Source organism: Microtus ochrogaster, unplaced genomic scaffold (genome assembly GCF_000317375.1).
Source record: "Microtus ochrogaster isolate Prairie Vole_2 unplaced genomic scaffold, MicOch1.0 UNK14, whole genome shotgun sequence".
NCBI classification, from domain to species: domain Eukaryota; kingdom Metazoa; phylum Chordata; class Mammalia; order Rodentia; family Cricetidae; genus Microtus; species Microtus ochrogaster.
In genome coordinates this window covers 1,203,481-1,220,275 of record NW_004949112.1, presented here as the reverse complement: position 1 = coordinate 1,220,275, position 16,795 = coordinate 1,203,481, and the positions used below count along the sequence as shown (strand labels likewise).

At 50.9% G+C, this 16,795-nt stretch overlaps 1 protein-coding gene across 1 annotated transcript in view; it reads right to left on the bottom strand.

Moving 5' to 3' along the window:
• The window catches only part of Abcc6 (ATP binding cassette subfamily C member 6), a 50,985-nt gene that overhangs the window by 17,487 nt on the left and 16,703 nt on the right, over positions 1-16,795 (bottom strand). The window contains exons 10-18 of the mRNA XM_005366922.1: positions 13,874-13,966; positions 11,892-12,095; positions 11,573-11,719; positions 8,350-8,437; positions 7,030-7,102; positions 5,635-5,761; positions 5,291-5,467; positions 3,548-3,715; positions 1,822-1,993 (exon numbers count right to left, since the gene is read on the bottom strand). Of these exons, the coding sequence (XP_005366979.1) occupies positions 1,822-1,993; positions 3,548-3,715; positions 5,291-5,467; positions 5,635-5,761; positions 7,030-7,102; positions 8,350-8,437; positions 11,573-11,719; positions 11,892-12,095; positions 13,874-13,966 (1,249 nt within the window). The remainder of the gene's footprint in view (positions 1-1,821; positions 1,994-3,547; positions 3,716-5,290; positions 5,468-5,634; positions 5,762-7,029; positions 7,103-8,349; positions 8,438-11,572; positions 11,720-11,891; positions 12,096-13,873; positions 13,967-16,795) is intronic.

Genomic DNA, 16,795 nt, shown 5'->3' with positions numbered 1-16,795 from the left:
GGGTATGTATGTGTAGGTGTGTGTATGTGGGTATGTATGTGTGTATGCATGTGTATTTGTATGTATGTGCATGCATGTGTATTTGTATGTATGTATAGGTGTGTGTATGTGGGTATGTATGTGTAGGTGTGTGTATGTGGGTATGTATGTGTGCATGTATGTGTATTTGTGTGTGCATGCATGCAGAGGCTAGAGGACGGGAATGTTGTCTACCATGTTTTGTAAGACAGTCTCTCACTGGCCTAGACCTCACTACTTAGGCTAGGCTGATGGGGCAGCAAGTCCTATAGATCCTCCTGTCTCCGTCTCACCAAAGCTGAGACTATGGGCTACCATGCCGAGCACTTTACAGGGATGCAGAAGACTGAACTCAGGTCCCCCTGCTTGCAAGGCAAACACTTAGCCAACTGAGCCATTTCCCCAACCTATCATGGAGGGCTGATGCTGAGCAGATGTTTCTAGAAGAGGCAAAGCCCTAGACCAGGGGTAACATTAAAGCAAGGCTTGAGACATGGGGGACAGTAACAGCCAATGAATTCAAAAGCGTGTTCTCCGGCTCCTAGTAGCTTGGCTTCATGGCCCAGCACTGATACTAACAAGCCACACACAAAACCGCGGGCCAGTTTCTTAACTTGCAGGCCTTGGTTTCCCCATCTGTGAGATGGAGACAGGCACCGTGCTGACTCACTGAGCTGTAAAGAGTGAAGGGTTTCTCACTGTGTGTGTGGTGGTTTGAAAGAAAATGGCCCCCAGGGAGTGGCACTGTTAGGAGGTGTGGCTTTGTTGGATGGAGTAGGTGTGGTCTTGTTGGAGGAAGCCTGTCACTGTGGAGGGGGACTTTGAGGTCTCTTATATGCTTAGGTCATGCCCAGTGAGACACCACTTCCTGTTGCCTCCAAGTAAAGATGGAGCCCTCACAGCAACTTCTCCCCCACTGTGTCTGCCTGCATGCCACCATGTCTCACCATGATGACAATAGACCAAACCTCTAAAAATGTAAGCTACCTCAATTAAATGATTTCCCTTTATAAGAGTCGCCTTGGTCTTCGTGTATCTTCACAGCAAGAGAAACCTAAGACAATGTTCGTGGCCGATGTTCCTTCTGGAAGTTTGTTATTTACCCTCTTGACTACAGAGGGACCCTGGGACCGGATGCTCTTCATAACATGTTTAGCATAGACACTGGGTGGGACTCCCTGAATTCTACTCTGGGACTATAGGCCTCAGTGCTATGTACAAGGACAGTACTGGTTCCCCCACTTTAGAGGGCCCTTGTGAGATCAAATGAAATGTTGTCACTTAGGGGCTGAGGAGAGGCTGCATTGGTAAAGCTTGTCTCACAGGTATGAGGACCTGAGCTCCCCGCCTCCCAGAACCCACACAAAAAGCCAGGCATGCTAGTACCATGCCTGTAACCCCAGCTCTGGTAAGGCAGGGACAGAGGATCCCTGGAGCTCACTGGCAGTCAGTCTAGCTGAATCAGTGAACCTGGGTTGCAATTAGGTACCCTGGCTCTAAAAGCCAGGTGACAACTCCTGAGAATGACAGCTGAGCGTGACCTCAGGCCTCTAACGACATATGCACGCGCACACTGGCGCACATGTGTGCCTACGCACATAAACACACAGAGAACCAAAAGTGTGGCAGAGACACTGTGAGCCCCAGGCAGTGTCATGGTCCTTTGTGGGGAAGGGTGGTCTGTCTGCAGGGCCAGAGCAGCAGCAGAGAGGTCCTCAGGATGGGTGTGGTCAGGGCGCTCCACCCCCATCAATGGGACCCTGGTAACCTCCAGAGGGCAGCCAGAGCCAGGCACAGAGATACCTTCTCCTCCTCCTGCGTGCTGTCTGGCTCCATCCAGAAGTCCCACTAGAGCTCCGTTTCTGTTCAGAAGGTCCTGGTAAGAGCCCATCTCTGCGATGGCCCCATTGACCAGCACCAGGATCTGGTCAGCCTGGGGCAGGACGTGTAGCGTGTGCGTCACAAGGATCCGAGTCTGGGCAGAGCAGGGGCAGAAGTTACATGAGCTGGAGTGTCCCCGAGTCAGAAAGGGGGAACAGGTGGCCCTTCCTGTGTACCTGCCTGTGTTCTGGAGAATACCATGTCCAAAGAAAATAGTGGGGTGTCTCAGATCGAGAAGACCTGGGCTTAAAGTGAACCTGAGAGCTGCCCATTCTGGTGGGATGGGGCGAGCTGAGAAACTCACCTGAAGATCAACACAGAACAAGTGGAAATACTTTAAAAAATGTCTTTTGAGACAGGGTGTCACATATACCAGGCTGGCTTCTACTCACTCTGTACCCAAGTGTTCTAACTTCATTTCTGTTGCTGTGACACACTGTGACCAAAGCACTTTAGGAGAAAAAGGTTTATTTGGCTTACACTTCCAGGTCACAGTCCATCACTGAGGGCAGTCAGGACAGAGCTGCAGGCAGGATCCCGAAGGCAGGCCTCCTTGCTCTTCCCTGTGGTGTCACCTCCACTCAGGGAACTCCCTTGCAGCTCAGAAAGTACAGCAGGACCCACTGGGATGCTGCTTGCTGGATGGTTCCCCTCACAGAACAAGGCTCACCTGGCTTCACTGCACAACCCAGGTCCCCTGGCCCAGGGATAGTGATAGTGGGGTGGGACTGTGGGGTGGGCTGGGCCCTCTTACATCAGTTAACAGACATGCCCATAGGCCAATCTAATCTAGGAAATTCCTCAGTCAAGGCTTTCCTCCCAGTGGACTGGGCTGTGCTAAGTTAACAGTGAAAGCTGGCCGAGACACTAAGGATAACCCTGAGTTTCTGATTATCCTGCCTCCATGTCTCTGGTAGGATTACAGACATGCACCATGGCTGTTCAGGAGGTGTTGGGAATGGTGTTCAAGGCCTTGCACATGTAAAACTACCACCGAGTGGCAACCCTGGTATGGGAATACATTACACTTAATACACCAAGCACTAGAACTCAGCCATGAAGTGCTCCTCAGAGCTTGTTTTTTCCTTCTCAAGATTACACAGCAGAGGGGCTGGAGAGATGGCTTAGAGGTTAAGAGTACTGACTTTCCTTCCAGAGGTCCTGAGTTCAATTCCCAGCAACCACATGGTGGCTCACAACCATCTGTAATGAGATCTGGTGCCCTCTGCTGGCTTGTAGGAACATATGCAGCCAGAACATTGTATACATAATAAATAAATAAAATCTTTAAAAAAAAAAAAGAAAAAAAAAGATTACACAGCAGAAGGAGCCACAGTTCATGAACACCAACTAACACTAGGAGAAAGAATTGCTACCCAGGAAAAGATCAAAACCCTTTAAAATTTTTTTAAAAAGTTAAGTATGTACCACTTTGAGATCGTCATAAGACTGAAACATTATGAATAGTTTAACCACAAACCCCCTAAGAAAGAAGTAAGGGTAAGCCACTGAGATTTGGGAAGCTGTTTGTTACACAGCGTTGTTGCAGGAAAAACTGACAGATACAAAGAAGAAAACTGGACTGGAGAAGGACTGGTTAGGACAGAACTCTCAGGACTTCCTCAGCTTCGCTCTGACACACACTTACCGTACCCTGGAGCAGTCCACTGGGTCCAATGACCTGCTTGAAGACATGCTGGCTGACATGGGCATCCAGGGCCGCCAGGGGATCATCCAGCAGGTACACAGCAGCCTTTCTGTACACAGCCCGAGCCAAGCTCAGTCGCTGCTTCTGGCCCCCAGAAAGATTCATGCCCTGGGAACATAAGACAGGGACTCATATGCACACCTGCTGGTGACATCGGAATGACTGGGTGGCCAGGGAGGCAGAGGCAGGCGGATCTCTGTGAGTTCAAAGCCAGCCTGGTCTACAGAGTGAGTTCCAGGACAGCCAGGGCTACACAGAGAAACCCTGTCTCAAAAAAACAAAACAAAACAAACAAACAAAAAACCCAGCACGACATAGGTGAGGGACAGGCCTGCTCATTCAGGGACAGCGCAAGGCACCTGCTCTTGGGTCTTGCTTGTCTCTAAACACTGGGCCAGAACCCTTGCTGGCCTGAGCCTGCTTCTCCCCTTCCCAGTGTCCCTTCTGGAGATGCTGTTTTTTTTGCACTGTGTCTCCTCCCACTCTGCCCAGTATTTCTTCCCTTCCTCAACTGCTGACATGTTCCCTGAGGACGCCCTTGTCTAACTAACTTATTTTCATTCATTTACTGACTGCCCTTGGCTGAGGGGATCTAGCAGCGAGTGTCCCACTCTCCTGACCCTTTCATTCAATGAACACGTGATGGGAAAGGGGACAAGAATAGGTCTGCCCTCAAAGGGGACGCAGGATGTGAGCCCTGTGTGTTCTATGGGGACAGCTTTCCAGCTGGGGCCCTGCAGGATGAGTGTGCTTGGGAGATCGGGTGAGCATGGGGGGGGGGTGTCCCTGTAGCTGGAGTGAGCAGGAAGTATGACGGGAGATGAGGTAGAGGGAGAAATGGGGTCACACCGGAGCTTTCTGGGGCTGCTCAAAATTTTGGCTCTGACTGAAGGCAATGGGAAGCCCTGAGAGTTGTGAAAGGGGGAGGGAGGGACTTGAACTCTTGGCACGGCCCTCTGTCTGCTGGGCTGTGATTGCTCTGAAGGGAGAAAGGATGGAAAGTAGGGGCCTGAGCCAGCTGTGGTGGCTCATGCCCATCATCCCAGCGCTCAAGAGGCTGAGTCTGTCTCAAACCAAAACAAGAGGCTATAGCTCAGAGGTGAAGCAGTTGCTCAGAATCAGCAAAGCTTGATCCCAGCAGTGATTCCCAGTTCCCTAACCCAGGGGCTACTCCACATTTTCTAGGATGGGACAGAGAATAACTTTTGTAAAGTCTGAGGGTCATTTGATGTCCCAATTCCCTAGCTCTGAAGTAGTCATAGGTCATAGGCAGTGAATAGATGACTGTGTCCCAATAAAACTTTATTTACAAAAACAAATAGGGGGCTGGCACTTAGCACATAGTTTTCTTTTCTTTTCTTTTCTTTTTTTTTTTTTTTTCGAGACAGGGTTTCTCTGTGGTTTTGGAGCCTGTCCTGGAACTAGCTCTTGTAGACCAGGCTGGTCTCGAACTCACAGAGATCCGCCTGCCTCTGCCTCCCGAGTGCTGGGATTAAAGGCGTGCGCCACCACCGCCCGGCTCTCTGTTTTAATTTTTAAAACCAATTTCTCTTTAATAACGGAGCAGCTGTTATATGTTTGGCTTTGAGCTGGGGCCTCCTTCACGACACCCTTTCTGTCCCTATTGTCCCTCATCTTACTATCCCCAGGTCAGGGAGGCATTTGGACCCAGGGGCTCCTCACCTGCTCCCCTATTGGGGTGTGAACTCCTGCAGGGAAGCTGGCCACATCAGACTCCAGAGCACAGGCTTCCAGAACTTTCTGCAACCAGGGCAGGTCCAGCTCCTGCCTGAAGCGCACATTCTCCACCACTGAGGTATTCTGGACCCAGGCCTCCTGGGGCACATAGGCCACCGAACCCTGAAACACGCCTCGCAGTTGGTAGATCATATGAGAGTAGGGGATTGGGTGCTCTGAGGGCAGGAGGCTGACAGTGGTTGACAGGGACCTGGACTGTGAGGGAAGATATGAGGGATCTCTGAGGATACATCTCAGTAGCCAGGCAGGGAGGAACAAGGTGGTCTTACCTCAATGCTCACAGACCCTTCTACCTTCAACAGCTCCCCGAGCAGGGCAGACAGCAGAGAGGACTTCCCAGCCCCCACTGGGCCCACAACAGCCAGCAGACAGCCCTGGGGCACGGTGAGGTTGATCCTGACAACCCAGGGGAAATACAGCTCTGAAAGGTCAGCTTGTGTGTGTACAGAAGCAGGGAACCCCAAACACACCCGCCCCATCCTGCTGTTCAGGCCTGGGGAGACCATTAAGAAGATACACAGGGCCGTTCCTCCCCGATCCTTGTCTGAGTATCTGAACCGCCTTCCCTCTCACACCTGAGCACGTCCCGTGTACACTGTGCCTGCCACACGAGCACTTCCAGACATCCACAAACATTGGTGTACAGAGTCACATGCATAGGCAGTACACAGAGGGTAGCGCATGCGTGTGCCCACGTGTACTACTGTGTGCCTATCCACGCACACACGCACATGCACACACAGAGAGGACATGATGTGATTGCTTGGCTGTTGTAGCCTTGCTCAGGCCTCTGCCTCTGCCCTGCCTGCTCCTGTCCATCCACTGCTGTCAGCCACCACAGGCTGGAGTTCCTCAGTGCTTAGTTCTGCTAAACACCCTACAAGGCCCAGGACAGTCCACAATGAGGAATTCTCAGCCCTAAATAACAACAGCACAAGACTGAGAACCTGGGCATGCTCCTGCCTCAAGGTCTTTGTTCTTGGCCTTTTCACTGCTCAAGAAGCCTTCCCCTGACCTCTGACCCTCAGCTGGGATGCCAGCCTTTCCATACTGTGGGCTTTGTTGCTTCCTGGGCCTCCCTCTGTCCCCAGCATCCAGGATAGAGTACATGGCAGGTGCATGCCCAGTGGACACTCGTGGGTGTGTGGGCAGAGGCAGAGAGTGACTGCCAGGTTTCCTTTCTCTTTGTGGGGGACAACGACCTTGGAATTGACACAAGAGGCATAAAAGGAGGTCACAGCTGATGAGGCTGGGCCTCAGGCCTCGTGTTAGCCAGGCAGGGAGCAGAGCAGCATCTCCTGCCTGATGGGGGAGGCTCAGGTACACTTTTCCCCTCTGTAGGGCTGTAGCATGCAAGAACCCTTGCCTCAGGCTGGAGAGATGGCTCAGAAGTTAAGAGCATTGCCTACTCTTCCAAAGGTCCTGAATTCAATTCCCAGCAACCACATGGTGGTTCACAACTATCTGTAATGGGGTCTGGTGCCCTCTTCTGGCCTGCAGGCATTCACACAGACAGAATATTGTATACGTAATAAATAATTTTTTTTTTAAAATGAACCCTTGCCTCTCTGCACAGAAACCCAGCCTAGCCTAGCCTAGCCTCCAGCCCCAGGTGAGACACCATTTCTCAGAAGTCAAGAGCATTTCTTGATGGGATTTCATACCCGTGCAGGCAGGGAGGGCTCTCCTGGGACCAAGCAAAAGTGCCATTGTGTACAGAGATTCGATCCTTTGAGGCTGCAGGACATAGGAAAATGGTTACGGGGGCTGGTCCTACCCTCCTGGCATCCAGTGTCCCGTGTTCAGGACCTTAGGCCTTTATTCTACTCCTAAGCATTGGGTTTCAGCTAGAATCCTCACAATCCTGCCCTGCTACCTGCTGACTTGGCAGTGACCCTGCCGCAGTAGCATTGTAATTCTGGGACAGGCAAACCTCAGTCAGTGGTTCAAATCCTGCTTGCTGCCTTTTTTTTTTTTTTAAATAAAGTTTGAACTAGGCAGACGGTTTATGCCTGTAATCTCAGTACCTGGGATGTTGAGACAGGAAGGTAATGAGGTGGAGGCTAACCTGGGCTACAGAGCAAATATGACGCCAGTTTGGGTTATATAGTGAAGATCGCTAATAAAGTTATTTATTATAAATAATCTCAGTGTGCCTCTAGTTCTGATATTTGGGAGGTAGAGGCAGAAGGATTATGAGTTCAAGTCCAGCCCTGGCTATACAGCAAGTCCAAGTCCAGTCTGGGCTACAATACCCTGTCACAGAAAGCCAGAAAAGGGGGCACCAGAGGAACGAGTCATGGTTAAGCGCACTGGCTGCTCTTCTAGAAGACCCAGAATCAATTCCCGGCATCCACATGGCAGCTCACATGTACCTCCAGTTCCAGGGGATTCAACACCCTTTTCTGGCCTCTCTGGGCATCAGGCACTCACAAGTGCACAGACACAGAAGCAAGCCAAACACCTACACATATAAAATAAAAATAAACAATCCCCTGCCCCAATTTTAAGACAAAATTGAAATAAATAAATAAATAAAATGCATTAATTTTGCATATGTTCTAATTGAATTGTGGTACTTAAATTAATGTAATCCCCGGGACAATCACCTGCAGGATGTCAGATACCCTGGAACTGGAGTTACAAACAGGTGTGAGCTGCCAGGTGGGTGCTGGGAATTGAACCTTGGTCTTCTGAAAGAGCAGCCAGCACTCTTAACTGCTGAGTCATCTCTCCAGTCCTTGATTTGAGTCTTTAGCTTAACAACATGTCCATGGTTCTCTTCCTAGACTTCTGCATAAGGGCAAGGACTTGGCACCCACTTTTGAGTGCCTAGGTGGCATCCCACAGTGCTCCACTGGATATCACTGTACAGGTGGTAGGAGCAGGAGCTTCACAACGTTGGGTATAGTGACATGGTTGGTGGCGGGACCTGCATTGCAGGTGTTCTCTTTGTCCCCCCACCCGCCCATCTCAGCACTCACAGCATCTGGAGGAACTTGAGTCCGTGCCATTGGGGTCTACTTCTTCCAGACATAGGAAGGCAGCCAGCCGGTCGAAGGACACTCGAGCCTGGAGACACAAGAGTAGGCTGGTCACAGGGTCAGAAGGTCTTTGGGTGGGTCTCTGGAAATGCCTGGGGAGGGTTTCCTGAGGACCTAGCCCAACACTTTGCATTTTCTTGGTGCTGGGATAGAGTTTTATAGGTCACAGAAAAGCAATGACCTTGACAGGGATGGGGACTTCTCTCTGCTCCTCACTCCAAAACAGAGAGACTGGAAGAAACCAGCTGCCTCCAACTAAGGCCTGGGAAGAGGACAGCACCTTTTCCAACAGCACCCAGTAGCAATGTGGAGTAATTTCCAACTCTGTCCATTGGGGGCACCCTCTTGAGCACCTTTTGCACACCTATCTAGGTGATTGGGGGTGACTGTTATAATAGAGGTGGCCTGGGGGAAGGGATAGCACAGTGGGGTGAAGTTCTTGCTGTGCAAGTGTGAAGACCTGAGTTCAAAACCCCAGAGCCCACGGAAAAGCTTGGAATGGCAGTCCATATCTGTCATCCTAACATTCGGAGAGCAGAGACAGGGAGATCTCTGGAACGCTCTGGCCAGCCGGTCTAGTTAAATGGATAAGCTCTTGGTTCAGTGAGAGACCCTATCTCAAAATTAAAGTGGGATAGAGAACTAAGGATTTTTTAAAAATCATATGGAAACCTGCTATTCTAGAAGCTTCCATATGTGTGTATGCATTTCATTGGAGCTACCCTACACAAGGGATAAAGCTTCTCTCATAAAACATGCATTACCCAATAAAATGCCTACTGTCAGATACAGTAATAGCTCACCTCTGACCTAGAGAGGCCCCTAAAAGCACAGTTGCTCCCGACACCCACCAGAACTTGAGGGTAAAGTCCTATTGCTGAAGGCATAGCATGCTTTGGTCACAGGGCATGGAGAAACCAGGTTGGTACCAACTGGGCAGCTTCCTCCCTGCTGGCCAGCTTTTACAGCATCAGAAGGTGCTCTGCAGGCTGCTAGAGGGGAAGGTGACCAACTCTCTTACCTAGCTGTGCATCCTGTGAGCTACAGATGATTGTCACGGAAAGATGTGCTCACGGATGCAATACTGCTGTTAACGTTACGGGGTAACCAACGTTTCCTGATTGGATTTAAGGCCTGCTCCACAGGTGGAAATGCATATTTGGTGCTATAAATCTGGCCAATAACCCATGGATGGTGAGCTTATGTGTTTGGTGTGAACCTCCAGCTCACCTCTGCACAGTCTGGGGAGCCCCATTCCTGTCTCTCCCCAAAGCCCACCTGCTCAGAGAGTCTCCTAACAAAGGAAAGATGTCAAAAAAAACCCCAGTTCCGCATCTTGGTGGTTACTGCAGCTTCTGCCCCTGAAGTTGCCAGCTGCCGTAGTCCCTTCCTAAGCACTCAGCTGTTGCTCATTTTGGGGAACAAACCCAGTTTGTGGTGTACACGCCATCATCCCTCACCTTTGACCTATCAAGTCTCCTTGCCTTTGTTTTGGGGTACAACTCCTCTGGCCCCATCTCTGGGATTGGAGGACCTGCCAAGGAGTTGCTTTGCTCAAATAAACCTGTTGTTAACACTTTTTCAGTTTGGCTTGATCTGGCTTACTGCGTTGGCAAAGAGACTTATTATGGGAAGGGTGCAGAAAACCTATTAATAGGCATTAGGAGTAAACATACTACGATTATATTGCCAGATGGAGGTCATATAGAGCTCTACTCTAAATGTGTATCTATACCTTATATCAGTGCTGCTTTCAGACCTGGTCAGAGTGTCTGCAGAAAGCCCACCTGCAAACGTGGCTTCTTTATCTTACCCTCTTTCTCCAGTGCTCAGGGAACACCAGGGAAGAGGGAGTAGAAAGATTGTAAGAGGCAGAGAAACAGTGTCTCTGGACACGGCAGGGTCACCGCACTCTGCCTGGACAGGGGCAAGCCAGTCTCCACTCTAAGAGGATGAGTGAGGAGCTCAGGCACCCCCACGCCTCGCCTCGCTAAGCAGCTATGGATGGTTAAGGCTTCTGAGGGCGAGTGAATGAGTCATAGGGAAGAGGGCCTCTCAGTTGTGACATCATGAAAACAGAAGCCTACAAGCAAACCTGCAAAGCATTTTCTTGATTAATGGTTGATGTGGGAGGGCCCAGCCCATTGTGGGCGGTGCCACCCCAAGTGGGTAATTCCTGGGGTACATACAAAAGCAGTCTGAGCAAACCAGTGAGCTCCTCCAGGGGCCTCCGCATCAGGTCCTGCCTTGACTTCCTGTCCTGACTTCCCCAGACAACGGACTTAGAAGCTGTCAGCTGAAATAAATCCTTTCCTTCCCAGGTTGCTTTTGGTCATGGTGTTTATCACAGCAACAGAGAGCCTACTAAGACAGTCAGTGTGTTTAAGGGTGTGACCTCGGGTAGGTCATCAGCTTCAGTTGATGGCTCCACACTCAGGGGCATATCATCGGTACAAATTGGACTCGGTATAAAATGATATAAAAACAATGAGAGAAATCACCAAGTTGGGAGAGGATAGGGAATGGATTTGGGAGGCATTAGGGGAAGAGTGGGGTGAACATGAACAAAATATATTAATTGAAATTCTCAAAGAATACAAACGTTAATACTGAAGGAAAGGTGGAGAGAGATAGAAGGGACACCGGTGTGGACCTCTGGACAATGTCATATGTGTGTGTGCACACACACCCCTGAGGACAAATGAGGAGGAGGAAGAAGCCGGTCAATTATGCAATCTTCCTCTCCTTTAGCATCCCAGGACAGGGGAGGAGAAAGATAGGAAAGGCAGAGAGAGAGAAGGCCCTGCTCAAGGAGGAAACCCAGGATGAATTTTTTTTTTTTTGGTTTTTTCGAGACAGGGTTTCTCTGTATCTTTGGAGCCTGTCCTGGAACTCCCTTTGTAGACCAGGCTGGCCTCGAACTCACAGAGATCCGCCTGCCTCTGCCTCCCGAGTGCTGGGATTACAGGCGTGTGCCACCACCGCTCGGCCCAGGATGAATTTTTGAATGTAAAAGCGACACATTCTCCAGGGGTACTGGCTGAGGTTTCCCTGTACCCTCTGATCGACATCTCCCGGGGTCTTGCTGACCGCTAGACTTTCCCTCCCGTCACTCTGCTGGCAGTGGCCCAGGGGTGCTGAGATCTTTGCCCTTCCCCCTCACCTGAACGATGCAGTGTACAGAGAAGGGCAGGAAGGCCTGGGCTTTGTTAAGGATGCTGAGTACTGTGAGGGTCACAAAAGCCTTCTCTGCATCCATGGCGTTGTCTTCTGCCACCAGGGTGTGGACAGCAAACACAACCAGCGCCACCTGTCAAAGCACATGGGTGGCACTGAGCCTGCTGTCCTTTCTGGTCCACAGAGCCTGCTGAGGTGTCTCCAGGGTCTGTATGTCTAAGCTGCAATGCTGCTGGCACAGGCTGTCCACCCCAAGCCTGCCCTCTCCCAGGCCCCTCTCAGCAGTGAGGCCAGAATGACGTCACCAGAAATGTAGACACTTGGAAGGACATGAGAGACACAGAGAAGAGGAGGGTGGAAATCTTCAGAGCGCCTAGCTCCTGGCCCCGGATATGGAGGAGTCTCTCGAGGAAGGCTTGCTCCCAGCCATGGGACTTGATGGTTCTCACAGTTCTGAGTATAGAGCTGGTGAGCAGGGCTCGGGAGGCTTTCTGCCTCATCTGTTCTTCCTGAGACAGGAGAGAAGAGGCAAGAGAGGGACCAGCCTGGAATTCTCCAAACCTGTGGCCCCAGCCGCTCTGCCGCAAATCCTGCAGAATCTTTTTCTCCAACGCACACACACCAACCCAGCACCTCGGCCAGGGTCCTGAGCCACACCACCCTCACCCTGGGCTTTCCTCACTCCCAAGAGCTGTCTCAGCCTCCTGAGACTGCTTCCACTGTGCTAATAAGAAGCCACCTTGAGTGGTGTGGTGCTGCCAGGAAGGGTCTGTGGAGGCAAGGGTGTCGCCTGAACTGCATCTTAAATGAGGAGGATGAGAGGATGCAGGTACTGCGTGCACAGCAAATGCACAGCGGAGTACATGGGGGTAGGAGAGGGAGACAGTGAGCTGGATTCCTCAGAGAGAGGGGCAACCGCAGTGGGCCTGAAGGTCAGGCGGAAGTGCTTGGAGTTTCATGTCCATGCCAGAGACCATAGAACAGCTGTGTGAAGAGTGTCTTTAAGGCCACCCAGGGACTGGTCAGCCTGGTTAGCAAGGAGAGGGACGGGGCTTGGGCCATCTGCTGGGAGGGTGTCCAGGGATCTGCAGAAGCGAAGACAGGGAGGTGGAGTGCCTGCCTATAGAGGTCAGGAAGGCCGGGGAACAGTGGAGCAAGGCCAGGTGACAGTGGAGGGTGGCTGGGACAGAGAGGTGAGTTCAGCTACCCCACTTCCCTGCAGTTCACACCTTTACTGACCACTTTCCTCCCCTTCCACGAACACAGGGTCTGCTGTGTGGTCCAGGCTGGCCTCAGACTATCTTCCTGCCACTGCCTACCCAGACCGGGACGACAAGCTTACTGAGCTTACTGAGCTACCACTGCAAGCTTACTGAGCGCGTGCTGTTTATTTATCTATCTGTTTGTTTCTGAGTACAAAGTCAAAAGATAAATCGTCACTATATAGTCCACCTGGCCTGGAACTTGCTATGTAGACCAGGCTGGCCTCAGACTCACAAAGATCCCCTATATGCGTGCCCTCCCCCCATGCTGAGATGAGAGGTGTTCATCACCATACCCAGCTCAACCACTTTGGTTTTCACATTTATAAATTAAATAAATACATGTTTGAGGTGTGCATGTCACAGTGAGCATGTGGAGGTCAGGGGACAGCTTGCAGGACTTGGTTCTCTCCTCTCACCGTGTGGGTCCTGGGATCACAGCCAGGAGGCCAGGTGGTTGGCATTTTTCTGCTGAGCCATCTTACCAGCCCGTATGGTGTAATAAGCACCACCTACTGCCCCAGATGCTGGGTTTGCCTCGGTCTTCAGTGCTTCGAAGCTTCTAGTCTTATGTCTGTGGGCTCTATACCAGGAGAAGTGCTATAGAAATAAAAACTTCAGGCAAAGGATACCTGGCTTGCAAGGCTCGGGGCATGGCTATGAGAGGAAGCAGGGTGGGCAGAGGGGTAGGGGGAAGAAGAGAGGAAAGTGTGCCACTGTGGGCTCTCAGACTTTGACACTGAGGACATCAGTAGCTGAGGTGTGGTTGCTTTGTCTGCCACACCTCCCTTATGGGTGGTGAATGGGGATGAGGGGCAGAAGCAGGAGTCAGTGAGAAACAACTTGGGGCCAATGTGAGAAAGGCCACATTCTAGAAGGAACTCACCCAGGAGACCACAGGCCTGAACACAGGAAGGACAAGGCCAGGACTATAACCTCTTCTTGCCTCTCCCTATCTCTGCCACCAACCAGAATCCCCATGACTGTCCCCTGCCCCCAGATGTCCCCATTCCCAAACGCCAAACCTGATGGTAGCTCCTTTTCTTGGTAATGAAGAAATTCAGAGGGAGGAGGCTCAGGAAGACGGCAATGGCTGTGAGGGCAGAGGGTCCAAGGAGCTAGGGACAGAGGGGCGAGACACGGGAAGTCTGGTCACATCACCTCCCGGGCTGGGAGTTCAGCCTATGCCGCTGTGCCCTGTTTTCATATAGGTAATGGAGATGTCAATACCGGTCCTCATGTTTACACAGTAAGCGCCTTGTCGGCTTCTGGCCCCAAGCTTTTCAAATGTTTATTTATTATTACGAGGTGGCCTGGCTGCAGCACCCCAGTCGAAGCCAGGAGACGACACTGTAGTCTGTTCCCTCCTTCCAACTGTATACGTCCCCAGCACCCAGCTCCTCAGGCTTGCGTCATCAGACAGCATGCACCCTAATTTACCCCCGAGCCATTTTGCCAGCCCCATTTTGTTTGGTTTCTCTAGAGACCAAGTCTTAATCCAGGCCAGTCTCAAATTTATGATGTTGCCGAGGCCGACCCATCCTGTTGCCCCTTCCTCCCAAATGCAGGTGTTACAGGCATGAGCCGCCACACCACCCTTCAGGTGCTCTATTAACTTGGCCTCCATCTCACCTCTTAGTAGGGAGTCACCAATTAACAAATAAGCACACAAGTTTGTGGTTTCTGATATACGTGTAAAAGTGTCTAGCATAAACATGCACCGTGCCATATTGGAGATGTAATCACATTGAGCAACTTCTCGGTTTATCTGAAATTCACGTTTAACTGGACCCTAACTGGATCCATTTTGTTTGCCAACTTCCTTTCGCTCAGGTTTGAAACTTTTGGGGCCTTTGGTCTGGGTACCTGGGAGACGTGGTGGTGGAGATAGAATAAACAATATTTTTTTTTTTTGAGTTTTGTGAGATTTCCTCCACACCAGCCAGGTCCAGTTTCTTCTCTCAGTGCAAAGGAACGCTAGCCTCTAACCTCAGGATGAAAGCCAGCCTGCTTGTTTTACCAATGCAACAATTCTACCACCTAGTGGCTCAATGGAGATCTGTCCTGAAAGCAACTGGCCGCCTGGGAAAACACTCACTGGGAAAGCCAGGTTGACCCCAACCCTTTAGGCATCTCAAATGCTTTCACTTAGCCACAGAACCCACAATGCCCGCCATCTCCGTAAGACTAGGACGGCATGGCGGTCCTCTGGGGCCAGGGCAGAGGCGCCGTGCAGGGTGGTCTTAGACCGCTGTCAGTTTCGGCTTGCTTCCCAGCTCCTTCCTTCTTCCCTCGCTCTCCTGCTTGAATGCCTGCCTACAATGTCTGCTGATCGCCTTCTGTGTGTAAGCCTTGGATAGTCAAAGGTCAGTGTTCACAGGTAAAATTCTATCTGGGCACGACAGTTCCTGTCAGTACCGGCTGCTTCTGAGGCCGAGCCTGGAGACTCAGACTCCAGTCTTTCTCTGAAGCAAGGTCAAAGCTGGCTTTAGTAACACTCGTCTCAAATTTTTAATTTTCTTTTTAAGGACTGGAGCTGAAGCTCAGTGAAAAATCACTTGTGTGGCATACCCAAGGCACCACAGGGAAATAATAAGGAAACCCCCAATGATCCTCAGTGGTCACGATAATGCCTCCCCCTATCAGCCACACTGAAGCAGGTGAGTGATGGACACTCTCAGCATCCCTAATCCAAAGTCTGTCATCACAGCCGGCAATCCCACACCTCATCTCTCAGTAGGCCACTGTCAACGTGCAGGGCTGTTAAAGACATGCTGTGTCAATAAGGAACCCATAAAACACATACAATTTTCTTGTTAAACTTGAATTTAACAAGACCTCAAACATATTCCTCCAGATTCTTACTATCTCAAGCACATTTCTGATACTCCCGAATCCAAAACCAGAAGGAACCACCCCTGGACCCAAGCGCTCGGACGGGAGCTGCCCAACCGCCCCTGGACCCAAGCACTCTGACGGGTGCTGCTCAACCACCCCTGGACCAAGCGCTCTGATGGAGGCCACTCAACTGCTGTCAGTTTGTCTGTCTCCCCCATACAGGACCAGGAACCTAGTACTAATTAGCTTCTGTTTTTAGCTGGAAGAATTAGGGCCCAGAGAGGGTGAGTTTACTAGTGGAACGTTTAACAGCAAGTAAGTGGTGAGAGCAAGATTTGAACCCAGGCAGGTTCCACAGAGTCAGAGCCTATCATCATCATCATCATCATCATCATCATCATCATCATCATCATCATCATCATCACCATCCTCCTCCTCCTCATCATCATCACTATCATTATCATCACCATCATCATCATCATCATCACCATTATCACCATCATCATCATCATCATCATCATCAAGCAGACACTTTGTTTTTGAGGCAGGGTTTCTCTGTGTAACAGTCCCAGCTGTTGTCCTGGAACTCCCTCTGTAGACCAGGCTGACCTCACAGAGATCCGCCTGCCTCTGCCTCCCCGAGTGCTGGGATTAAAGGCGTGCGCCACCACCACCCACCAAGCAGACACTTAGAGGTTCCACAGTTGATGCCATGGCCCTCAATGCTTTCTGCACATGGTGGCAATTCTTTCCCCTGGCATCATGTTTCACCCCCCCTCCTTTATGGTGGCCATGCATTAGCCGCATGAATTACTCCAAAACATGGTGAATTCACCTACGGAGGCCTTAGATCACATCCTGATGGGTGTGGTGACACGCTCGGGCAATCCAGCACTTGGAAGGTTTCAAGGCCAGCCTCAGCTGGAGTTTGAGGTTAACCAAGGTCTTGCCTCAAGAAACCCAAACCCTGGGCTGGTGAGATTAAGAGATTAATCCCAGCACTCGAGAGGCAGAGGCAGGCGGATCTCTGTGAGTTCGAGACCAGCCTGGTCTACAGAGCTAGTTCCAGGATAGGCTCCAAAGCCACAAAGAAACCCTGTCTCGAAAAA